Here is a 26,500-nt window from a genome sequence, read left to right on the forward strand (position 1 = left end):
ATGAACAAATGAACAAATTTAAAACATGGATAAAAATACAACATTTAAATAAAAGAAGCATGCTGATGTTCAGCCCTTTGAAGCCCGACACATTACATTAAATATGAATAATTGGAGACCAGCTAAAATGTTGTTTGTGTTTTCTCATAATATGTTATTGTGTTTAGATTGATGAAAGACTTTGGGATTTTTGGATACACTGTAAATGTACTTAAAGCTGGGGTATGTGATTTCTGATTGGTCAAAGTTAACATGAGCTGTACACTTTGACCAATCAGAGCGAGGCTACGATTCTCTGTTCTTATTGGCTGTTGGGACTGTCCATTCACTTTGGCACGGCATTGTTGGTGTAGAGCGTGGCAGGGAGGGAGCATAGGGGAGGGACCAAAGAGAACAAGTGGAGCGGTTGAGGTATTTGGTTTCGAATCTCTATCCCAACTGCCATTTTCTCCCCAAATCCTCCACCCCAGCTTTAATGTAAATACTCCCTGAGCAACAAATAAAGAGAGCTGTAACATGAATGTCAGCAGGCAAAGTCTGCAGGGTGTATTTAATGTTATGCATTATGAGAAACGGCTGATCATTTACCGCCATCTGCTGTTCATACACAGACACAACAAGTATGTTCAACTAAAAACCATCAAACTTGTTTTCATCTGTCAAATAAATGTAACATGTTAGTTTCTAATTAATTTAATCAGTATTTTACCATATAAAACTATTTTATTAATATTTCATCATATTATTCTCACTGTGAATATTATCAATACAATATATCACATTTGCTCAAATCTTTTTCTGATATAAAAACTATTCCAAGTATGAATATACATTATACTGTGTTTAGTATGTTATAATGTAACTATGTAACACGTTTTATATAGCCTCTCCAGGGACACAGGATGCTTTACACAAAGTAAGGCAGACAAAACAAACAACACATCACAAGAAGAGAAAATAAAAGTAGTAATGATTATGGATGATTTAAGTTATTTCTAGTATAGAAATTAAAACTATTGTTGAAGCCAGACGCACACTATTAGATTCAGTGTCTATATCAAGCAATACATTTGAACTCTGGAGTAAAGTAAGTGCATAAGACTAACAAAACCAGAAGACATAAATGCGGTTGTTACACTCCGGTACAGTTGGTGGCGGTATGCACCAAAAAGTTACGGTTGCAACCCGCCAATAACCGAAAAGAAGAAGACTGACAAAGCTCCACCCCTCAGCCCTCCCACCCAAGTAGAACACGGAAACTGTCTTTCCCTTTCCTCGCTAGAGAGAGACACGGACTGAAAACCACATGGTCAGATTCACTGACAGAACAAACTAACAACTTCATCTGAGTGAGTTCAGCTCAAAGAGAGAAAACCTACAACACTGCTGCTCCAACCTGCTGACACTCTACACACTGAAGGTGAGTTTGACTTAAAACATGACTCAACGTGAAGTTAGTAGGTGGGGGAGGGGAGCCAGGACTGACTGTACTCTCTGTCTGCTCTGTATTCAGCTGCACTCGGAGACAAAACACCTTTTACAACCATTCTAAATTCATTTTAAAGGTGCAGTGTGTAATATGACATCATCAAGTGGTACAATTCTAGATAACAACAGTTTGTCTCTATGGCTCCTGTAGTTCTGATGGACACAGTGTGGCCAACTGTTCCAGGGCTCCATACTAACCTTTCTTACTAGGAGCACTGGCACACCTAACGCAGAATTTTTAGGGGCACAAGCAGAACATTGAGTGGCACACCTTAAATAGACCTGCAGCGCATTTATTCAACCGTTTCCCAATTTTAACTAAATAAGACCTACTGATATTGTATTGTGCTGGCAATACAATATCAGTAAGTCTATGTTTTGGACCAGATTGACAACAGGTGATACAGTTCATTGTGTTTTTGATTTTGCATCACCATTCCTTTAGGAAAAGGATTTTTTTTTTGTTGCCCATTTTTACCACAGCCCCTTCTACATCCGAGCCCTCTGACTCTTTCCTCTATTATTGCTGACTCCTCTATAAGGAAAATAGTTATTGGCCCAAAAGCAAGTAGTAGTATTAGCTAGATGACATTATCAACTAATTTGCATTATATGCAATTCTGAAAGAGGCACAATTAATAGAAAATGTTGACCAAGTAATTTACAAATTAACTAGGCCTATTTACATACACAAACTCACTTTCCAAACTTTTTGGGTTACCATATAACTACAAGGTTAGCTTTTTTATGAATATGCAGTGACCTATTGAATGCAGACCTTTAAAATAATGTTCGTGTTCACAAACGTCACCTGGCACACGGTGCTGTCTGTCTGCTGGCTGCTGCAGGTGGCGGGCTGCTCAGACTCAGCTCAGACTACCTGCCTGTGTGACTGAGTGCTGTCAGTAGGGCTGGCCCGAATGCCATTTTTCAGGCTTCGAATATTCCTTGGTTTTTCCGAGCGAATATTCGAATATTCGTTCCAGAAAAACACACCATCAAAAACAACATTTAAAAAAAAAACGTTAATAATCCCTATATGCTCCCTGGAACCGATTTTGACAGTATCTGCATATTTTGCTGAAGATTTACGCGCTCGGAGGTGAAGTAATGGATGCGCTATGACACTTAGTGATGTAATATCCTCCTAAATGAGCAATACTACTACTACTATTACAATATTACTAACTTTTATATCCAAATATAAAATTATTTGATGAGATTATATTGCAGTACTAGCTTCTTGCAAAAAAAAATGTTGGAAAAAAAAAAATTATATATAAAAAAGAAAATAAAAACGAAGCTCCGAATACTAATTTTCCGAACGAGTATTCGAATATTCGAATAATTTGGGCCAGCGGTAAGGAGTAGACAGAAGCCGTTGCTACTCTGCTCTTGTGAGCGCGGTTAGAAAAAAAAAATTGCAAGATGTGTCGCTGGTCTTCAACAGCCTTATCGCTATGGCGGAAAGTCGGCAGGTATAGCGGAAAAAGTCGCCAGTTGGCAACATGTGAAAGACGTGACGACAGCGGGACACTGAGAGGAGAGTAGGTCACGTGATCCGCGCTGTTGATCGTTTCACTGATAACTCGCGGACTGTCCCTTCTCTCTCTCTCTCAATGAAAACAAATCTTGGCGAATTTTCTGGTCGCGCGCTAGCCCCTAGATTTAAAAAGTACAGCTTCCCTGTGATTAATCTGTTTAAAAATGTTAATCTTTTGACAGCCCTTCTCAAAAACCAATCCAGGAGAGAAACAATGGAAACCTACAACACTGCTGCTTCAACCTGCTGACACTCTACACACTGAAGGTGAGTTTCACTTAAAGGGACACTGTGTAACATTTTAAGTAATTTATTAACTTAACCCTTTAGGCGCCGGGTTTTATTTTTAAAAATACTAGATTTTGACACTTAAATTTCAGAAGTCTCTGGATTGAAAGTGGTTTGAGATAGAGACAAAGTGTAAATGAGACAAATATTGAGAATGACCAAAAGTTTATCTGGGGAGTACATTTCCCGTTCTAATTAGCATATTATGACGTCATATGGTGTCGGCCATGTTGGATTATGTAATTTCCATGAAATACCTGATATTTTGAAAGAGTTGAATTTATTTAATCAGATTCACCCCTCCATCCATTTGTAATGATGTCCACTTTGTTGTGAGCCAACAGTTGTAAACTAGAACTAGAACTACACCACAAAACTCATGTAAACAGTAGGCGTTTTTTATGACTTTTTATTTTTTTACCCACCACCATTTTTATTTCCTTTTTTCTACTATTCTTCATTATTATTATGATTATTATTATCATCATTATTATCATTATAATATGATAATATTGATATATATAATGCTGCGTCGCATGGCTGCACCACTGCTGCGCATGGACGCACCGTGACCGGGGCCGTAGAAAGAGTGAACACTAAACTCCCTACTCGTCAACTTTTTGCTTGTAATAACTCCTAAATCCAGCAATACAGCTTCAGCATAAATAGCTTAGTGGCACACTATCTCCGATTTCGCACCTAACAACAGCGCGATTCATTTGCAGCCTGGACGCGGAGGTGTTTCTCCTCTCTGCTCTGACAGCAGGCAGGGACTCGCTCCGAAGGGCTGCTCCGAGACTGACCGCCTCGTAGTGCTTTGAGACGGGGAGGGGCTCTCGGTAACACCCGCTGCTCGTTGAGCAATGAGCACAGTAACTGCAGAGTGAAACGTGCTTTCACGTCAGAGTCTCCAAACACCACAAAAGTTTTCAATAAAACCAGAAAAAATCGCTAGGAGGATATGACAAAAAAAGTTTTGATGGGATTTTTTTTTTTTGGATGGGATTTCCGGATTTCCGCGAATATTTTGCATTGAAGGATGACGTTTTTCTGAGCTAAGGTCTAGGTATGGGATGTCTGCCAACTAGTGGAGGGGAGTTTGAACAAAATATAACACTCTATTTAGAGAAAACAGCTGTTTGATTCAGTAAAGCGTCTTGTCGCAATTTTGCGACTGTGGCGCCTAAAGGGTTAAATCAATATCTTCATTCATAAATATGTCTTTATTGGTGTAAAATCACCTCTGCCAATAATCTGAATTCTGAGTCCTTGAAGGCCACTGTAGCTTCTGTTATTATTCAAAAGGGGTGGGGTTACCCAGGGAGCGTTGTAGTCTAGAACTTTCTAGAACTTTCTTGATGTCATATTACACACTGCACCTTTTAAAAGACAAAACACTTTTTTCAACCATTATAAATTAAATTCCTTTAAAAAAGTCTAAGATGCCAAAAACGTTTAGGATGAAGGATATCTTTGCTTGATTCTTTTTTAAAGTCTTATAAATAACAACATCCTATGAGTCAATGCAAAGAGACTAATGACACAACAATGTTTTAAATTATAGTGAGGTATTAGGGTGTGCGGAGATGTCATTTCACTGTATCTGTATCTGTTCAACCAACAAAATGATCTGTATCTGTATCCGGATATACAACCGGAAGTTTGTTTTACATTAGCCTACATTAAAGTTAGTCACACCTACATTGATTTTCTAAACTAATATTCATTGTCAATGCAATTTTCGTCCCTTCAGGGGCCGTATTCACAAAACATTTTAAGGCTAAGAGTAGGTCCTAAAGTGCTGATTTAGGAGTAACTCTCAAAAATAAGGGGCGTTTCACTCCTAATTTTAGGACTCCTAACTTTTTAAGATAAGTGTAATTCACAAAGCATTTTAGCGCTAAAACTAGCTCCTAAATCTATAAAAAGCTAGGACTCCTAAGTCACTAAGAGTAAATCACAGACAACCATTTGATGGTGTTTTGGAGAGATTTAATGCTAGTGAGCTTTATAAAAGGTACCTTTAATAGCTGTAAGGGTTTAATGATCTTAGTAAAGCTATATTTCAGGGTTCGTACAGATGCTTGAAAGTCTGGAAAATGCTTGATTTTCAATCGAGTGTTTTCAAGGTTTGAAATGTGCTTGAAATCTGAACACTGTGCTGGAAAATGCTGGATTTTCTCTTTATTGACCAGTGTCGTAATTCAACTCATATTTTAATTGTTTTTATTCTGTAAATTAAAAAAAAATTCTGTCGCAATGTTTTCTTAGCCGCCGTCTTGTATGCACGAGTGCAGTTGCTCCCCGTGTTTTCTTTCCTGGGACACGCGCCACACTTGGCGATCGCTCCAGGAATTACCCAGAACCACGAGTCCCTGCTCATGGACCTATTGCTCCCGATACTTCCATATCAAATATCCGTTTCCATTTGGTTATGACGAGGCCCTAATAACCGGCAGGCATAGGCGACTGTACTGTCTGCAAAAAGTAGCCTACCTCCAGCTGTTCACAATGGGGGAATCGGCACTTAGAAGTCATGCCAAAGGTAAATCAGTAAAACTTATCAGACAATGTCACTCTGGATGACTGTTCATTCATGTTCTCCTTTGTAAGTTACACCAAATCCCGAGTTTGTATGTGTTAATGACTTGTTGATACAAATAAATAGCATGCTAAATTGATGCTCAACACTGTTAGCAATTAGCTGACCTGCTAGTTCTCAATAATGTATTGCTCCAAATCAGGGCTCCAGACTGCGACCAAATTTTTGAGACCGTGCAACCGCCATTTCACAACTAGGGGCACGCGCGACCGAAAGACAAAATGTTTTAAATTATTATTGTGCTTTGAGAGAGAGACAGTGGACAGTCCGCGAGTGATCAGCGACACAATCAACGCCCCGGATGACGTGACCTTCTCTCCTCTCAGTGTCCCGCTGTCTTTAACATGTTACAAACTGCTGACTTTCCCCGCTATATTTGCCGACTTTCCGCCATAGCGATAAGGCTGTTAAATGCCAGAGACACCTTGCAACTTTTTTTTTTAAACTGCGCTACCAGAGCCGAGTAGCAATGGCTGTACTCTCCTCACCGCGGCGCTGACAGCACTCACTCGGGCAGCCCCCCGCCACCTGCAGCAGACAGACGGCACCGTGTCCGCTCTGTACAACAGCTGCCAGGTGACGTTTGTAAACTAGTAAATTGTTTCATAGGTCCACTTTCAATAGGCCACTGCATTCCTATAAAAAAGACAACCTTATAATTATGTATGGCAACAAAACAGTTTGTAAAGTGAGTGTGTAAATATGTTAATCGTCCTAGTTAATTTGTAATATTATGCAAATTAGTTGATAAGTTCATCTAGTTACTTTTGGGCCAATAACGATTTTCCTTACAGGAAGCAGGGATAGAGGAAAAATCCGATGTAGAAGGGGTTGTGGTGAAAATAGGTAAAAGAAATGCCTTTTCCTAAAGGAATGTCTGAAGGATTTCACATGGTGATACAAAATCAAAAACACAATGAACTGTATCATCTGTTTTCAGTGTGTTTTAAAACATGCTGGCAATACAATATCAGTTGACCTAATATAGTTCAAATTGGGAAACATTTGAATAGCTGCGTTGCAGGTCTGTTTAAGGTGTGCCACTAAATTTTCTGCTCGCGCCCCTAAAAATTCTGAGTTAGAGGCGCCAGTGCTCCTAGTAAAAATGGTTTGTCTGGAACCCTGCTCTAAATTCATGTTGTTAGCTAGATAACGTAAGCTCGGGGGTTACTTCATTGTAACGTGATGTTACCCTCAGCGGGGTTAGCTCGATGCAGCTCCCATAACAAGTTGTATAACCTAATCCATTAGTCACACTGTAGTGATAAGTTACAGAACCAAGATCCAACATTTTAATTTTGTGAAGTTGTCGAAGTCGAGAACGGTGTTTGCTGTCAGCTTCCTTGAAAAAGTTGACATTTTATCTTGAAAGTGCTGGAAAAGTGCTTGAATTTTACTCTTAAAAAGCTGTACGAACCCTGTATATTTAGAAAGTATAGACACATTTATATTTATTATATTTATATAAAAAAATATTTATTAAGTTCCTTTTCCTCCAGTTGCTTTGGGTTTACGATGCACTGAAAGTTACTGTTGGCGTCACGTTTGGATTTCCCACTAGAGGCCTATATGTGGCGCTTCCCAGCATCTCCTCCGTTCCACAGATCCGCTACTGTATAGTTGCGCGTCTCGCCTTTTTCCTTCCTCATGCACTTTACAATTTTGCCAGCTGTTGTTTCTAAATTGTGAATTTCCTGGTTTGTCGCTGTCTGACTATTGCTGCATAGTCCGCCATTGAGAGAAATACAGTGAGAGTGCATGGAGCAGCTGTTCAATGAGGATATTTTTTCCGATTCAAATCATTGTAAAATTTAAAATGAATAGACCTATGTGGCGCTATTGTAGGTTAATTGTGAACAAATGTGTGGGAAACCCTGCAGTATCTTGGTTTCATGTTAAATCAGTGTCACTTGTCATTAATTGTATATAAAAACTCTTTACTTTAATACAGCGACATGATATGGATATCTCCCACAGTGTTTCCATCATAAATTCACTCTTAGCTCTCATTCCCTCTCAGCCAATCACTGTGGGCATAGAAGGTATGAAAATGACATCATCCATAGCAACAGGGTCAACACCGCCCTCTAGTCTTGGCTAAGGAGTCCCTCCTATTCCTTAGTAAAAGTTGGTCTTATCAGCTTTGTGAATAGGTTTTAAGAAATTACTCCTTACTAAGAACTTTTAGTGCTCCTTAGGAGTACTCTTAGCGCTAAGATAAAATGTTTTGTGAATACGGCCCCTGAAAGCTAGCCACACATTCCAGAACTAATGTCGGACTAGTAAAAGAATGATGGGGTTTGGTCAATTAAGCAAAGCTAATTTTCTAAACACTTGAAAGTAACTCTGAACAAAATCAAATACAACATATTATAATTCAAAAGGTTTTAATAAGATTCAAATGAAAGATAGAACCAGTTAGATTAGAACACAGTCTGGGGGTCAGAACACAGGACCCTTAGAGCCAGCTTGTGTCTGGGGGTCAAAGCATAGGAAAATCAGAACCAGCGAGAACAGCCTGGGACTCAGAACACAGGAGAAGACCCAACTGCATTATAACATCAGCCTGTCATACTCTACAACTAGGCCTACTCTACATTCCAGCCCTGAAGGATACAGGGAAAGATGAGAAGGTGCTCTTTCCGTGTGGTTGCCCCAGGTCGTCTTCCTGGTGTATTTCCTTGGCATGATGGCTTTTCTACAATGTCTATGACATTAAAATAAAACATATGTTATGTAATATTACATTAAAATATGTTTATGACTAAACTTAACTTGTGCCTCATGGTGGGGGAAAGTGAGACAGTGGCTCACTATCCCCCGCAGCATTTGGTTCACTTTCCCCCACCACCACAATTTGAGAAACTACTTCTCTTAGCATTTCAGGCTAATCTTTAGCTAATATCATCACATGGTTGTTATATGTTGGTAGTTCATCAACACGTATGATAGAAGTTTTTCTACGTGAATACATTTGGTTTGGCACAACAGTTGATTAAGTTGACAGCAAGAAAATGTACTTTTACACAGTCTAAGGCACACCTGTGCACTAATCATGATGTCAGATCAGCATCTTGATGTGGCACACCTGTGAGGTGGGATGGATTATCTCAGCAAAGCAGAAGTGCTCACTATCACACATTTAGACAGATTTGTGAACAATGTTTGAGAGAAATGGTAATATTGTGTATCTGGAATGAATTTTAGATCTTTAAGTCCATCTCATGAAAAATGGGAGCAAAAACAAAAGTGTTGCGTTTATATTTTTGTTGAGTGTATCTCAATTTAAAACTTGCACATATTAAGAATCATTGAAATATATAAAATAAATCTTGTAGGCTAGTAGCCTATAGGCTTACTGTTTTCAAAATGATAAAAATTATGGTTTAAAAAATGTAATAAAAAAAACGTTTTTCCCCCCATGAAAATAAATGCATTCCTACAAAGTGCAAAGACAGTAGCAGTGTCTTTAAACTTAACGTGCTTGGCCCTTCACTCTCATGCATTCATTTGACTTTTCTCTGCGATGTCTCATGTGTTGATAGACTGGGTGTGAGCGGCCACCGGTCGCCACGTGACTATAAGTTTCCAAGTTTTAAACACTTCTATCTCTTCAACGTCACCGTACCCGAATCCTAAATATCCCCATAGCAGACGCTATATTTCATGGGGGGGAAACGTTTGTTTTGCGCCACAGTTCAGCTTAGACTCGGCCGTAATGCTGCTGCACACAGGCACACACACACACTGCATGTCAGAGACGAGGGGCGCTACCAAAAAGACGAGAGGAGCTGTTGGAGCAGTTTTAGCGTTTAGAGACAAATGCGGGCACATTTATTTACATTGAATCGCAATCGCAGTCATTTGTGCAGTTATGTCAAATGTTTCACTAAGGTAAATGACAGGAAAAGTAACACACACTTACTTTGATGAGTAACTTTAATCTGATTACTGGTTTGGAGATAGTAACGCGTTAGATTACTCGTTACTGGGAAAAAAGAGGTCCGATGCCGGTAACGCGTTAAAGTAACGCGTTACCGGCATCACTGCAGATCAGGCATTTAGAGATGGATTGAGAAACCAAGGTCCATTTAAAAAATAAATAAATAAAATAAAATAAATTACTTTTCAATGTGTACTGAAATGCAACGAGATTGGACTGTTCTTTTATGGTGGAAATAAAACATATGGCTAAAAAAACAAATGTCAAAAGAATACCTCCTCCTTCTGTCATTTATCTTTCCAGTCCTACAACAATATACAAAGAAAATGATTGATTTTCAGCATATTTAAAAATGGTATTTAATTGTGATTAATCCACAGCTACCCTGTCATTAATCTGTTTAAAAATGTTAATCTTTTGACAGCCCTTCTCAATAACCCATCCAGGAGAGAAAAAATGGAAACCTACATCACTGCTGCTTCAACCTGCTGACACTCCACACACTGAAGGTGAGTTTCACTTAAAACATGACTCAAAGTGAATCTCAGTGAAGATAGTAGATGGGGCAGGGAGCCATGACTGACTGTACTTTCTGTCTGCTCTGTTTTCAGCTGCACAGACAAAATGGCTTCCAGATCAGAGGAGAATCTCTGCTGTCCGATCTGTCGTGAAGTGTTTAGAGATCCTGTTTTTCTTGCATGTAGCCACAGCTTCTGTAAAACATGTCTGAATAACTGGTGGAGAGTGAAACATGAACGTCAGTGTCCAGTTTGTAAGACAAATTCTTCAAACGGACAACCTCCTTGTAACCTGGTGTTGAAGAACCTGTGTGAGGCCTTCTTACTGGAGAGAGATCAGAAAGCTTCAGAGGCTCTCTGCCCTCTGCACTCTGAGAAACTCAAACTCTTTTGTCTGGACCATCAGCAGCCAGTTTGTCTCGTCTGTAGAGATTCAGAAATACACACAGACCACAGATTCAGACCCATCGATGAAGCTGCACGACAACCTAGGAAGGAACTTCAGGAAACTCTAGAGCCCTTTAAGGAGAAGTTAAAGGTTTTTGAACAAGTTAAAGTGGAGTCTGATAAAACAGCAAAACACATAAAGGTCCAGGCCCGACGCACAGAGACGCAGATTAAGGATCAGTTTAAGAAGCTTCACCAGTTTCTAGAAGACGAGGAGAAAGCCAGGTTGGCTGCACTGAGGGAGGAAGAGGAGCAGAAGAGTCAGATGATGAAGGAGAAGATGGAGGCTCTTAGCAGAGAGATAGCAGCTCTTTCAGACACAGTCAGAGCCACAGAGGAGCAGCTGAAAGACGTCTCGTTCCTGCTCAACTACAAGGCTGCAGTGGAAAGAGTCAAGCAGCGCCCTCTGCCAGATGATCCACAGCTGCTCTCAGGAGCTCTGATAGACGAGGCCAAACACCTGGGCAACCTGACCTTCAACATCTGGAACAAGATGAAGGACATGGTCTCCTACACTCCTCTGGTTCTGGACCCAAACACTGCTCATCGATGTCTCACCCTGTCTGAAGATCTGACCAGTGTTAGAGGAGGAGTGAGACCGAAGCTTCCTGATAATCCAGAGAGGTTTGATATGGAGGTCTCTGTCCTGAGCTCTGAGGGCTTTGACTCAGGGACTCACAGCTGGGACGTCCAGGTTGGAGACAGTACAGCCTGGTTACTGGGTGTGTTAGCAGAGTCTGTCCAGAGGAAGGGACCCTTAGGGTCTGGATTCTGGGGAATATTGTTCTGTGACGGTGAATACATAGCAGGGTCACCGCAAGGTCGAGACACTGTTCTCAAAGTGGAGAACAAGTTCCAGAAGATCAGAGTGAATCTGGACTGGGACAGAGGGAAACTGTCCTTCTCTGATCCTGATACTAACACACACATAGACACCTTCACACACACTTTCACTGAGAAGATGTTTCCATTGATTTTCCCTGGAGATAATGACCCTCTGAAGATATCACCAATGAAGGTCTGTGTGACGGTGGAACAGGGCAGTTAGAGATAAAGATGATGTATCATGATTTTTTTATTTCTTGAAGGGAAAACTCTTAATAATTTTTTTTTAGCTGCATCTTTTTGCCTCATTATTGCAAAGATATGATTATTTTAATTACATTAGATTTTTTAATTGTTGACTGTTTCATTATTTAATCTTCTTTACCAACTTTGTAACATGCAAAATGAGTCTACTTAAGTTTCTATGTTAATGTTGTTAATCTGATGTACATTGTAAATTGTGAGACCTTAGACACGTGTTTTCAAACTATTACCAGTCAATTAAAGTCATCACTGTTGAACCCCGATGTATAAATATCTAAAAGATGATAAAGACAAATGGGAGTTATCTGATAAAAGTTTGAAGTATCTCAGTAAAAGCTCTGAATACTTGGGTCAATGTGATTTTTCAATTTGAATGAATGTTTAAATCATTCTAAAATGTTGTTTATGTTTTTTCATTATGGGTTATTGTGTTTAGATTGATGAAAGACTTCTGAATTTGTGAAGTGGAGCGGTTGAGGTATTTGGTTTCGAATCTCTATCCCAACTGCCATTTTCTCCCCAAATCCTCCACCCCAGCTTTAATGTAAATACTTCCTGAGCAACAAATAAAGAGAGCTGTAACATGAATGTCAGCAGGCAAAGTCTGCAGGGTGTATTTAATGTTATGCATTATGAGAAACGGCTGATCATTTACCGCCATCTGCTGTCCATACACAGACACAACAAGTGTGTTCATCTAAAAACGATCAAACTTGTAGTTTTTCTTTTTACTACACTACATACTAAAGTACAGAAGAGTTTTAGGGCCACAGGAGAAAAAAAATCAGATAAGGAAGATTTTTTCTTTCATTACTTCAAGAAAAGACGAATACTCCAAAATACTATTAGAGTTAGTAGGGCATTTATGTATTCTCAGCATACTACAATTGACGTGCATGTATTGGGACATCCTAAATCTTTTTCTGGCGTACTAAATAGTAGGGAAGTATGTGATTTGGAACACAGGGCTAGTTTCATCTGTAAGATAAATGTAACATGTTAGTTTCTAATAAACTGAATCAGTATTTTACCAGATAAAACAATTTAATTAATATTTCATCATATTATTCTCACTGTGAATATTATGAATAAAAAATGTTACATTTGATTTAATCTATTTCTGATATAAAAACTATTCCAAGTATGAATATACATTACACTGTGTTCAGTATGTTATAATGTAACTATGTAACATGTTTTATATAGCCTCTCCAGGCACAGGATGCTTTACACAAAGTAAGGCAGACAAAACAAACAACACAACACAAGAAGAGAAAATAATAGTAATGATTATGGATGATTTAAGTTATTTCTAGTATATAAATTAAAACTATTGTTGAAGCCAGACGCACACTATCAGATTCAGTGTCTATATCAAGCAATACATTTGAACTCTGGAGTAAAGTAAGCGCATAAGACTAACAAAACCAGAAGACATAAATGCGGTTGTTACACTCCGGTACAGTTGGTGGCGGTATGCACCAAAAAGTTACGGTTGTAACCCGCCAATAACCGAAAAGAAGAAGAGGAAGACTGACAAAGCTCCACCCCTCAGCCCTCCCACCCAAGTAGAACACGGAAACTGTCTTTCCCTTTCCTCGCTAGAGAGAGACACGGACTGAAAACCACATGGTCAGATTCACTGTCAGAACAAACTAACAACTTCATCTGAGTGAGTTCAGCTCAAAGAGAGAAAACCTACAACACTGCTGCTCCAACCTGCTGACACTCTACACACTGAAGGTGAGTTTGACTTAAAACATGACTCAACGTGAAGTTAGTAGGTGGGGGAGGGGAGCCAGGACTGACTGTACTCTCTGTCTGCTCTGTATTCAGCTGCACTCAGAGACAAAACACCTTTTACAACCATTCTAAATTAATTTTAAAGGTGCAGTGTGTAATATGACATCATCAAGTGGTACAATTCTAGATAACAACAGTTTGTCTCTATGGCTCCTGTAGTTCTGATGGACACAGTGTGGCCAACTGTTCCAGGGCTCCATACTAACCTTTCTTACTAGGAGCACTGGCACACCTAACTCAGAATTTTTAGGGGCACAAGCAGAACATTGAGTGGCACACCTTAAAGCGGCAACGAGTAACATTTAAATATCTTTTAAACAGCCTAATTTTTCCTCTGATAATCATAAATTACCTTTAACAGCAAACGAGACCATCAGTGCAAAGAAAGACGTTTTTATATAGTTTTTATTACTGCATTTGATCTGGTCGTACACCCAGTCCGATTTTCGGTTCACGCGTGCATGCTCTATGGTCACATATCCGTATTGGTCGCAGATTTCAGTGTGGCGCAGGAACGTGAATTGAAAAGCCTATCACTCCAGGTGAGGGAAGGGGAGCGGGAGACCAGATCCCAATTCACCAGATGTGGGACAAAGACTACGTTTGTGCGGGACAATGCGGGACAAAGTGCCGTTTTTTTAGCAAAATAAACTCGTGTCACCACCGGTAATGCCAGAGACACGGCTTTCTAAATTAAAAAAACACTATCTTTAGATCAGCGTGCAGCAGTTAAGTTAGCTACTGTTAAACAAATAGAGCATTAAGGCTGCGGCTTCACATTAAAAGCATTTCACTGGCTTCACATTAGCATTTCACTTGACAAACGTGAGTTGGCTTTTATTTTGAAGTAACAGGAAAGTGAACGTTGAAGCACTGCAGGCAGCACCTTCACAGAGCCACTGAGCCCAGCAGCCCGATACACACACACAGACAAACACACACACAGACAAACGGAGACTGCTGTCTCCTGACAGCTATCGGATAAATGCCAGATTATAAAACACGCATTTAAAAAGGGGGGCTCACTTTCAATAACAATGCGGGACAACGTCTCAATTTGCGGGACGTGTGAAAAGTAATGGAAATGCGATCTGGTCATCCTAGAAGGGGAGCGGGAGCCTTGTTTGAGACAGTTATTTGTCGTCATAATGACTGATAACGGGGCTGAACCATCAAAGAAAAAAAAATAAAATGCAATGAAGAAAAGCTCAAAGGGAGAGTGATAGGCGGGCGGGAGGGCGTTGCCAAGCAACGTATACACAATTTCACGCAGCGAACCTAGACTGCAGTGTTTACTCCTAAATGAATGAGCGGTAGCCTATTAAAACAAAGTTTACTTTGCCTCACCACTCACCAGCATCATCAGATGACCATTATTCATCTGAAATAGTCATTATTTACAACAACATAAACACATTACCTCATCGTGATCCATAACTAACTGCCGTCTCTCGTTCATTCGCTTTGTGTGGGGACTGGGGACACATACTCGTTCAGCTCCGTGAGAGGTGACAATGGATCAACTCATTGCAATCAGGTCAGGTGTAGTTGATGCTGTGTCACTAACCACTCTCACCGAGCCGAAAAGAGTCCGGTGCCCTCACACTTTCAACACACGGACACGCACTATATTGCTTCCTGATTATTTGAATCTTGAGGCCCTGCACGAGCTAGAAAACAGCTTCACGACAGCTGGCGTCGTAAAAATACTACCGCTTTTGTTCAAAGGTGTCGCCAACGTGCCGACTTACTCGTTGTACCTTTAAATAGACCTGCAACGCATTTAATAAACTGTTTCCCAATTTTAACTAAATAAGACCTACTGATATTGTATTGTGCTGGCAATACAATATCAGTAGGTCTATGTTTTGGACCAGATTGACAACAGGTGATACAGTTCATTGTGTTTTTGATTTTGCATCACCATGTGAAATCCTTCAGACATTCCTTTAGGAAAAGGATTTTTTGTTGCCCATCTTTACCACAGCCCCTTCTACATCTGAGCCCTCTGATTCTTTCCTCCTCTATTTTTGCTGACTCCTCTATAAGGAAAATAGTTATTGGCCCAAAAGCAAGTAGTAGTAGCTAGATGACATTATCAACTAATTTGCATTATATGCAATTCTGAAAGAGGCACAATTAATAGAAAATGTTGACCAAGTAATGAACTAGGCCTATTTACATACACAAACTCACTTTCCAAACTTTTTGGGTTACCATATAACTACAAGGTTAGCTTTTTTAGTGGCCTATTGAATGCAGACCTATAAAATAATGTTCGTGTTCACAAACGTCACCTGGCACACGGTGCTGTCTGTCTGCTGGCTGCTGCAGGTGGCGGGGGGCTGCTCAGACTCAGCTCAGACTGCCCGTGTGACTGAGTGCTGTCAGTAGGGCTGGCCCGAATGCCATTTTTCAGGCTTCGAATATTCGTTGGTTTTTCCGAGCGAATATTCGAATATTAGTTCCAGAAAAACACACCATCAAAAATAAAAAAGATTAAAAAAAAAACGTTGTTAAAGACGTGACGACAGCGGTACACTGAGAGGAGAGTAGGTCACGTGATCCGCGCTGTTGATCGTTTCACTGATCACTCGCGGACTGTCCCTTCTCCCTCTCTCAATGAAAACAAATCTTGGCGAATTTTCTGGTGGTGCGCTAGCCCCTACAGACACTTCCAAAATGACGGCGCCCATGCCTGGGCCCCATGTATGGAGAAATGCGGAGATATAAGAGACCCTTTCTAAGGGGGAAAAATATATAATTAAAAAAAAAATCAGCTATTATGCACTAAATTAAACGTAATAATGGATATTATAATTATTAATACCAAAATTCTACACACTGCAGGTTTTTAAAAAAAAGAGCAATGTCTAAGATGCCCAAAACGTTTAGGATGAAGGTTATCTTTGTTTGACCTTTTTTTAAAGTTTTCTAAATAACAACATCCTATTATCTAAGCAAAGAGACTAATCACACAAAAACCACATTGAATTATGGTGAGGTATGTTTAAGTTTTTATTAAATGTTTCATTATTAATAACACCATCATCTGGATGTACTATGAATACAATAAGTAATGTTAAATTAATACCTCCTCCTCCTGTCATTTATCTTTCCAATTCTACAACAATATACAAAGAAAATGATAGTTTCAGCATATTTAAAAATGGTATTTAACCCTCTACTGCATGAATTATTTTTTAAACATGATAAAAATCTTTTTATGTGTTTTTATTATTTAAAATAGCTTAAATAGAGGAAATATGTGAAAATTTAAAAAAAAATGTTTTAGGGTAGTGGATAAATTGTTGCTATTTGGCAACAATGCGCAATCGAGGAAAGTACCATAAAATCAAGTTGTCAAAACATAATTTTATTGAAAATAAAACAACAAAAAATACATCTTAGATTGTGTAAGATGTATAACCCAATATGTATGCAATTAAATACATTTAATTTCAGTTATTTTGGATTGTGTATGGTAATGATAACATCTTAGACACCTGTGATAAGACCATGGGACATGATTTTCTTCATCAAAAATTTAATTTATTTCCTATTTGATTTCAAATAAATCTAATTCAGTATTATTCATTTGATTTACTTAACTATTTCCATTAATTTAATTTGGTCATCCTTTATTTCACACCTTATGAAAGTCCAAGAAGCAGTTTCTCCGTTATAGTTCACCATCAGTCAGGCACAGTTCCAGAAGGTATTAGATACTGTATACTCGAAGGAGTCTATGTGTGTTTGTGTGTGCACACCTTTGAGTGTATGTGTGTAAATTAGTTTCTGTAGACACTGCAAATCATACAAACTGAACTAAATACTGTATATAAACCATTGATAGTATATGATATAAACCCAACCCTTTCATTTCTGCTCTGATTTTTCATGAGCTATATATGAGCTGAAATCGAAGATTTATCTGTGGATTCAAAAGGCCCTTCTCCTTTGCAAGATAATCCATCCACCTGACAGGTGTGGCATATCAAGATGCTGATTAGACAGCAGAAGTGCCTCACGCTGGTCACACACATACTGTACACTCCTTAGAGGATGAACTATCTAGCGTACATGTTGTATGGAGAAATACGGGTTTATTCCAAAATGCCTAAACTTACAAAACATAAATAAAATGTGTTTCCCTTATAAAAACAAATAAAAGTTGTGAACATAGTCTTGGAGTACCCAAGAATAGTGCATATGCCTATGTAAGTCAATTGCAGTCCAGTAGGTTGAATGCACCAAAATCACCTCCAATTTGCATATTGTTGCCATACGGCAACAAATAGATTTAATCACTTTACAAAAAAAGTATTAAATCTAAACTGGTTTTAATGATACAAATCGAGCATTTATATTTTTTTTATGTTGGAATTTTGCTTAAATATTGAACAATAAGTCAACTTTGGGAGCCCCGAGGCCATGGCCTCCACTACTTCATAAGTCAAAGGAAAAGAGGAGTGGCATTCAGGATATCCTGGTTATCTGATGCCATGAAGTATTTGTTCTTCAAAGTAAAAGCCCCCTGTTCAAAAATAATCAAGAATAAAAGGATTGTATAATACAGCCTTTTAGTAAAACTGAGTTGAAGTAATTGTTGCCATGTGGCAACACTATGCAGTAGAGGGTTAAGCATGATTGATTGTACTTAATCCACAGCTTCCCTGTGATTGATCTGTTTAAACATGTTAATCTTTTGACAGCCCTTCTCAAAACCAATCCAGGAGAAACAAGTGGAAACCTACAACACTGCTGCTTCAACCTGCTAACACTCCACACACTGAAGGTGAGTTTGACTTAAAGGGACACTGTGTAACATTTTAAGTAATTTATTAACTTAAATCAATATCCTCATTCATAAATATGTCTTTATTGGTGTAAAATCACCCCTGCCAATAATCTAAATTATCCTCCTGAGCGGGGAATTACAAATGTTAATATACATTTTGTACATTGAGCAGGCAGGTCTTATGGAGGAATCCATGTTTTTGGAATGTCATCAGGTGCATTGTTTAGAATTTAGAATTGTTCTTGTCCTTGAAGGCCACTGTAGCTTCTGTTATTATTCTAAAGGGTTGGGGTTACCCAGGGAGCGTTGAATTCTAGAACTTCTTGATGATGTCATATTACACAGTGCCCCTTTTTAAAAAGACAAAACACTTTTTTCAACCATTATAAATTAAATTCCTTTAAAACAAGTCTAAGATGCCAAAAACGTTTAGGATGAAGGATATCTTTGCTTGATTCTTTTTTAAAGTCTTATAAATAACAACATCCTATGAGTCAATGCAAAGAGACTAATGACACAACAATGTTTTAAATTATGGTGATGAGGTATTAGGGTGTGCGGAGATGGCATTTTCTGTATCTGTTCAACCAACAAAATGATCTGTATCTGTATCCGGATATACAACCGGAAGTTTGTTTTACATTAGCCTACATTAAAGTTAGTCACACCTAAATTGATTTTCTAAACTAATATTCATTGTCAATGCAATTTGTCCCTTCAGAGCATCAACTTGATTTAATATTGATATACAAGTCAAAAAGTCAGATATATTTCTACCTTTTCATCTCTCTCTCTCGCTCTCTCTGTCTCTCTCTCTCTTATTGCCCCTCATTTACTAATAAGTGAGTGGAAACGTTCTTACTTGCCACAAAGAAGCTTAAATAGCGGAGTTGGTAAATGTTAAACGTTGTTACTCATAAGATACAGTGGAGCAATCATATTCTATAAGCCTTGGTCTGAGGAAGTTAAACATTTGTTCCCAGAATACGAAGAAATTCAGGTACAAAAATATTGATAAATCACAGCACAAATCTGTGCGTAGGCTACTCACTGTTGGCAAATGAGGGCCAGTGCTTCTATTTTTAACTAAACTAAGATTTATGAACTGTCTGAACCGTGTGGGGTAAACTGAGACGGACCAGAAAAATCAAGGGGGTAAAGTGAACCAGCTGGGGATAAACTGATCCACTTACTTTTTGCACTCTGAAACTACCATAACAACACATATTGTAACGGTTAGAATCCTGAAAGCTAGCCACACATTCCAGAACTAATGTCGGACTAGTAAAATAATGATGGGGTTTGGTCAATTAAGCAAAGCAAATTTTCTAAACACTTGAAAGTAACTCTGAACAAAATCAAATACAACATATTATAATTCAAAAGGTTTTAATAAGATTCAAATGAAAGATAGAACCAGTTAGATTAGAACACAGTCTGGGGGTCAGAACACAGGACCCTTAGAGCCAGCTAGTGTCTGGGGGTCAAAGCATAGGAAAATCAGAACCAGCGAGAACAGCCTGGGACTCAGAACACAGGAGAAGACCCAACTGCATTATAACATCAGCCTGTCATACTCTACAACTAGGCCTACTCTACATTCCAGCCCTGAAGGATACAGGGAAAGATGAGAAGGTGCTCTTTCTGTGTGGTTGCCCCAGGTCGTCTTCCTGGTGTATTTCCTTGGCATGATGGCTTTTCTACAATGTCTATGACATTAAAATAAAACAAATGTTATGTAATATTACATTAAAATATGTTTAAGACTAAACTTAACTTGTGCCTCATGGTGGGGGAAAGTGAGACAGTGGCTCACTTTCCCCCGCAGCATTTGGTTCACTTTCCCCCACCACCACAATTTGAGAAACTACCTCTCTTAGCATTTCAGGCTAATCTTTAGCTAATATCATCACATGGTTGTTATATGTTGGTAGTTCATCAACACGTATGATAGAAGTTTTTCTACGTGAATACATTTGCTTTGGCACAACAGTTAATTAAGTTGACAGCAAGAAAATTTACTTTTACATGCAAAATACCTATTTTGGTGAATTTTTTTTTAATAAACATGCTTACCACAGCACCATGAGGTCCTCTCTTTCAGGGCCATGGGAAAATGAGAGGGGCTTGAAAACATATATCTCACATGACCACAAATGTTTTCCGTTGCCTAGATACAGGAGGTGGCTCACATTACCCGATGCCTCAGATTCCCCCATTCTCCCCTATAGGGTAATGTGTGTGTGTGTGTGTATATATTATATTATATTATATTATATTATATTATATTATATATATATATATATATATATATATATATATATATATATATATATATATATAATAGCAAAGAAATGCACATTTCAGAGTGGCCTTTTATTGTGGACAGTCTAAGGCACACCTGTGCACTAATCATGATGTCAGATCAGCATCTTGATGTGGCACACCTGTGAGGTGGGATGGATTATCTCAGCAAAGCAGAAGTGCTCACTATCACACATTTAGACAGATTTGTGAACAATGTTTGAGAGAAATGGTACAATTGTGTATCTGGAATGAATTTTAGATCTTTAAGTCCATCTCATGAAAAATGGGAGCAAAAACAAAAGTGTTGCGTTTATATTTTTGTTGAGTGTACTTTTCAATGTGTACTGAAATGCAAGGAGATTGGACTGTTCTTTTATGGTGGAAATAAAACATATGGATAAAAAAACTAGGGCTGGCCCGAATTATTCGAATACTTGTTCGGAAAATTAGTATTCGGAGCTTAAATTAGTATTCGGAGCTTTTTTTTTTTTTCAACATTTTTTTTGCAAGAAGTTAGTACTGCAATATAATGTCATGAAATAATTTTATATTTGGATATAAAAGTTGGTAATATTGTAATAGTAGTAGTAGTATTGCTCATTTAGGAGGATATTACATCACTAAGTGTCATAGCGCATCCATTACTTCACCTCCGAGCGCGTAAATCTTCAACAAAATATGCAGATACTGTCAAAATCGATTCTGGGGAGTATATAGGGATTATTAACGTTTTTAAAAAATATATTTTTTAATTGAATTTTTTAATTTTTTTATGTTGTTTTTGATGGTGTGTTTTTCTGGAACAAATATTCGCTCGGAAAAACCAGCGAATATTCGAAGCCTGAAAAATGGCATTCGCGCCAGCCCTAAAAAAAACAAATGTCAAAAGAATACCTCCTGCTTCTGTCATTTATCTTTCCAGTCCTACAACAATATAGGGGAAGGTGGGGTGATTTGTGCGTTTTGGAAGTTGCAAAACCCCTTGTTTCTAGAAAACCGTGGAAGAAATTGGAAATGTGACCACATATTTAAGAAGAGCCATCCATTTGACTCATCCTGTAAAGAAGGGAGACACAAGGAATAAGATATAAGCACATTTAAGCTCAAAAAACTGTGTTTTGCCTTTCAAAGTAAAATTTCCATGATCAAGGTTTTTTGATTATTGTGTCTGAACAATTATAGACACGTTTGAAAACATTTGACACATGTTTTAGTGCTTTGGTATGCTACACTTTGAGTCTATATAGTTAGCACAATGTCAACCCTAAATTGCTGCATCATGCCTATTATCCAAAATTCTGGGGATGGGGTGATTTGTGCGCAAGGGCCTGGGTGAGTTATAAGTAAGTAAGTAAGTAAAATGTATTTATAAAAGCACATTTATGACAGTTTGCACTGTCCAAAGTGCTGTACATAGTGCATTCAGTAGGTAAACAATGAAGGTACAATAACAATAACCAAAATAAAAGACGTAAAGCCCATACATCCACATAAACACAGATAGTAGTGCAGAGGTAAGATAGTTAATGGGGAGGAAACACCAGGGTGTACATATGGGTTTTGAGCCTTGATTTAAAGGCAGAAATGTAGGGGGAATCACATTTGTCAGGTGGCAGTTGGTTCCACAAGCACGGAGCAACTAGTGCAAAGTACATTTCTGAGAGTTGTGCCAGTGGCATGGCTGTATACGCTGGTCACCAAAAGAAAGTGATTGTCTACAGTAGCTCAGAAGAGAGTGACATCTCAATTCCACTTAACGACACCACTGATGAGAGTTCAGATGGCCAGAAAGATGATGATGGTGACTTTGTCATTGTGACACAATGGGGTGATTTGTGCGTCAAGACAACTTTTTTTCCGAAAGCTATATTTCTTAAACAGTTTATTCCAGATCCAAAGTTTTTATTGCCAGGGATGCACAACATCCTGAACTATATGTACATATTTGAGTTGGAGACATAACTGTCAAGGCCTCACTTTAAAATCACTTTGAGTAAAAAGTTGCACAAATCACCCCACCTTCCCCTACAAAGAAAATTATTGATTTTCAGCATATTTAAAAATGGTATTTAATTGTGATTAATCCACAGCTACCCTGTCATTAATCTGTTTAAAAATGTTAATCTTTTGACAGCCCTTCTCAAAAACCCATCCAGGAGAGAAAAAATGGAAACCTACAACACTGCTGCTTCAACCTGCTGACACTCCACACACTGAAGGTGAGTTTCACTTAAAACATGACTCAAAGTGAATCTCAGTGAAGATAGTAGATGGGGGAGGGAGCCATGACTGACTGTACTTTCTGTCTGCTCTGTTTTCAGCTGCACAGACAAAATGGCTTCCAGATCAGAGGAAAATCTCTGCTGTCCGATCTGTTGTGAAGTGTTTAGAGATCCTGTTGTTCTGGCATGTAGCCACAGCTTCTGTAAAGAATGTCTGAATAACTGGTGGAGAGTGAAACAAGAACGTCAGTGTCCAGTTTGTAAGACAAATTCTTCAACCAGAAAACCTCCTTGTAACCTGGTGTTAAAGAACCTGTGTGAGGCCTTCTTACTGGAGAGAGATCAGAAAGCTTCAGAGGCTCTCTGCCCTCTGCACTCTGAGAAACTCAAACTCTTCTGTCTGGACCATAAGCAGCTGGTTTGTCTCATCTGCAGAGATTCAGAAATACACAGCGGCCACAGATTCAGACCCATCGATGAAGCTGCACGACAACACAAGAAGGAACTTAAGAAAACTCTAGAGCTCTTAAAGGAGAAGTTAAGGGTTTTTGAAAGAGTTAAAGGGAATTCTGATCAAACAGCAAAACACATAAAGGTCCAGGCCCGACGCACAGAGACGCAGATTAAGGATCAGTTTAAAAAGCTTCAGAAGTTTCTAGAAGACGAGGAGAAAGCCAGGTTGGCTGCACTGAGGGAGGAAGAGGAGCAGAAGAGTCATATGATGAAGGAGAAGATGGAGGCTCTGAGCAGAGAGATAGCAGCTCTTTCAGACACAGTCAGAGCCACAGAGGAGCAGCTGAGAGCTAAAGACGTCTCATTCCTGCTCAACTACAAGGCTGGGGTGGAAAGAGACCAGAAGCCCCTCCTGCCAGATGATCCACAGCTGCTCTCAGGAGCTCTGATAGACGAGGCCAAACACCTGGGCAACCTGACCATCAACATCTGGAACAAGATGAAGGTCATGGTCTCCTACACTCCTCTGGTTCTGGACCCAAACACTGCTCATCCAGTAGTCATCCTGTCTGAAGATCTGACCAGTGTGAGACGAGGAGAGTATCAGCAGCTTCCTGATAATCCAGAGAGGCTTGATCATTTGCCCTCTGTCCTGGGCTCTGAGGGCTTTAACTCAGGGACTCACAGCTGGGACGTCCAGGTTGGAGACAGTACTTTCTGGTTACTGGGTGTGTTAGCAGAGTCTGTCCAGAGGAAGGGACGCATATGGTCTGGATTATGGGCAATATTGTTCTGTAAAGGTAAATACATCGCACGGTCACCACTAGACACTGTTCTCCAACTGGAGAAGAAGTTCCAGAAGATCAGAGTGACCCTGGACTGGGACAGAGGGAAACTGTCGTTCTCTGATCCTGATACTAACACACACATACACACCATCACACACACTTTCACTGAGAAGATGTTTCCATTGATTTCCCCTGGAGATGATAAAGTCCCTCTGAAGATATCACCAATGAAGGTCTGTGTGACGGTTGAACGGGGCAGTTAGAGATAAAGACGATGTATCATGATTTTTTTTTATTTCTTGAAAGCTTGTGCTTCAAAAAAATCTCAGAATCCTATTTCTTTAGCTGCATCTTTTCGCCTCATTATTGCAAAGATATGATTATTTTAATTACATTAGATTTTTGTATTGTCTGTTTCATTATTTAATCTTCTTTGCCAAATTTGTAACATGCAAAATTAGTCTACTTAAGTTTCTATGTTAATGTTGTTTATCTGATGTACATTGTAAATTGTGAGACCTTAGACACGCGTTTTCAAACTATTACCAGTCAATTAAATTCATCACTGTTGAACCCCGATGTATGATGTAAGACAAATGGGAGTTACCTGAGAAATGTTTCAAGTAGCTCAGTAAAGGCTCTGAATACTTGGGTCAATGTGATATTCAATTTTCCCCTTTGAATGAATTTTTACATATTTCTAAAAAGAAATTTGTTTTTCATTATGGGTTATTATGTTTAGATTGATGAAAGACTTCTGAATTTGTGGATACACTGTAAATGTACTTTATGTAAATACTTCCTGAGCAACAAATAAAGAGAGCTGTAACATGAATATCAGCAGGCAAAGTCTGCAGGGTGTATTTAATGTTATGCATCATGAGAAAAGGCTGATCATTTACCGCCATCTGCTGTTCATACACAGACACAACAAGTATGTTCAACTAAAAACCATCAAACTTGTTTTCATCTGTCAAATAAATGTAACATGTTAGTTTCTAATTAATTTAATCAGTATTTTACCATATAAAACTATTTTATTAATATTTCATCATATTATTCTCAATGTGAATATTATGCATACATGTTACATTTGCTTAAATCTATTTCACATAGAGTAGCCTTTCCTGCTAAGCTTATCAAATGGTTCCAGAAAAATCATAATGTTGTGACTTTAGCGGGACACATACAGTGGCTTGCAAAAGTATTCATACCCCTTGACATTTTCTACATTTTGTCACGTTACAACCACATATGTACATTTATTTTATTGGGATTTTATGTGAAACACCAACACAAAGTGGCGCATCATTGTGAAGTGGAATTAAAAAAGGATTTAATAATTTTCGCTTGGACTAAATTGCCGAGTGTTTAGCCCTGCACGACACTCTCCGCTGATCACAGTGATGGTGCCGTGGAGACACCGTTCATGTTGTCTTCTAACTTTATAACTCGCTTGTGGATATTTTGACAGCAAATGTTATAGACTATGCATGTGCATACCTGCAAACTCGTCGCTTTTCGGCGAAAATCGCCGTTTAGAATCAAAATATATGACCCACGTGAATCGTATAGATCCGAAGAGTTTTTGTTTTTGGGAGGGGCGGGGGGGGGGGGGGTGGGTAGCGGCAGCTGCCAGAGAAGTCAGCCAGCGCTTCCCAGACTGGACTGTGTGGGCGAGTTACCGTAGTGTGAGACAAGGGAATATCGTTATCTTGGCAATAAAACATCTTTGGTAGACGTCATGAGTATTGTCCAATCAGCGTTAAGATCGGGCACAGTAAAGCATCACTGCTGCCGCTGTGTGTTCAGACTTTAGAATTGGCTAAAAGTCTCAATCAAAGCCCTTTTGATAATAAAAAATTAGAGGCTTTGATTAAACACTGTCAATGCTTCAGAGGTTAATGTAACAGCCTACTGAAACAGAAACTATACGGAGGGACGCAGCTCACTGTACAGTCCCTTTATTTAGTCGCGCTGTCAGTTTGCCGACATGGCTCTCTGTTAGACTCGAGACATAGAAAAAGATCGCGGAAGCCGTTCCCGTAGACAAAGTTAACGGGCAGGATATCCCCGACTGATTTCATCCATCAAACCACAGAGTTTTTTCTGAGCGGCGTCTCACTCGCTCACTGGGTCTCCCGGGTCCCGGTGATTTTCACCGTCACAGCGATCGACTCGCTGCTTTGTTGGGGCGGAGACTTGTGT

The 26,500-nt window shown here is 39.0% G+C and overlaps 1 protein-coding gene across 1 annotated transcript; it reads left to right on the forward strand.

The window, feature by feature from the left end:
• Positions 1-1,271: 1,271 nt before the first annotated feature.
• LOC307249178 (uncharacterized protein) lies at positions 1,272-25,121 on the forward strand. The gene is made up of 6 exons (XM_080025815.1): positions 1,272-1,420; positions 3,214-3,298; positions 10,289-10,373; positions 10,476-11,872; positions 12,384-12,396; positions 23,151-25,121. Exons 4-6 carry the CDS (start codon positions 10,489-10,491, stop codon positions 24,553-24,555), a joined length of 2,802 nt encoding a protein of 933 aa, XP_079881941.1. The 5' UTR covers positions 1,272-1,420; positions 3,214-3,298; positions 10,289-10,373; positions 10,476-10,488; the 3' UTR covers positions 24,556-25,121.
• Positions 25,122-26,500: the final 1,379 nt, after the last annotated feature.

This window comes from Ammodytes marinus (assembly GCF_949987685.1).
Source record: "Ammodytes marinus genome assembly, chromosome: 4".
Lineage (NCBI taxonomy): Eukaryota > Metazoa > Chordata > Actinopteri > Uranoscopiformes > Ammodytidae > Ammodytes > Ammodytes marinus.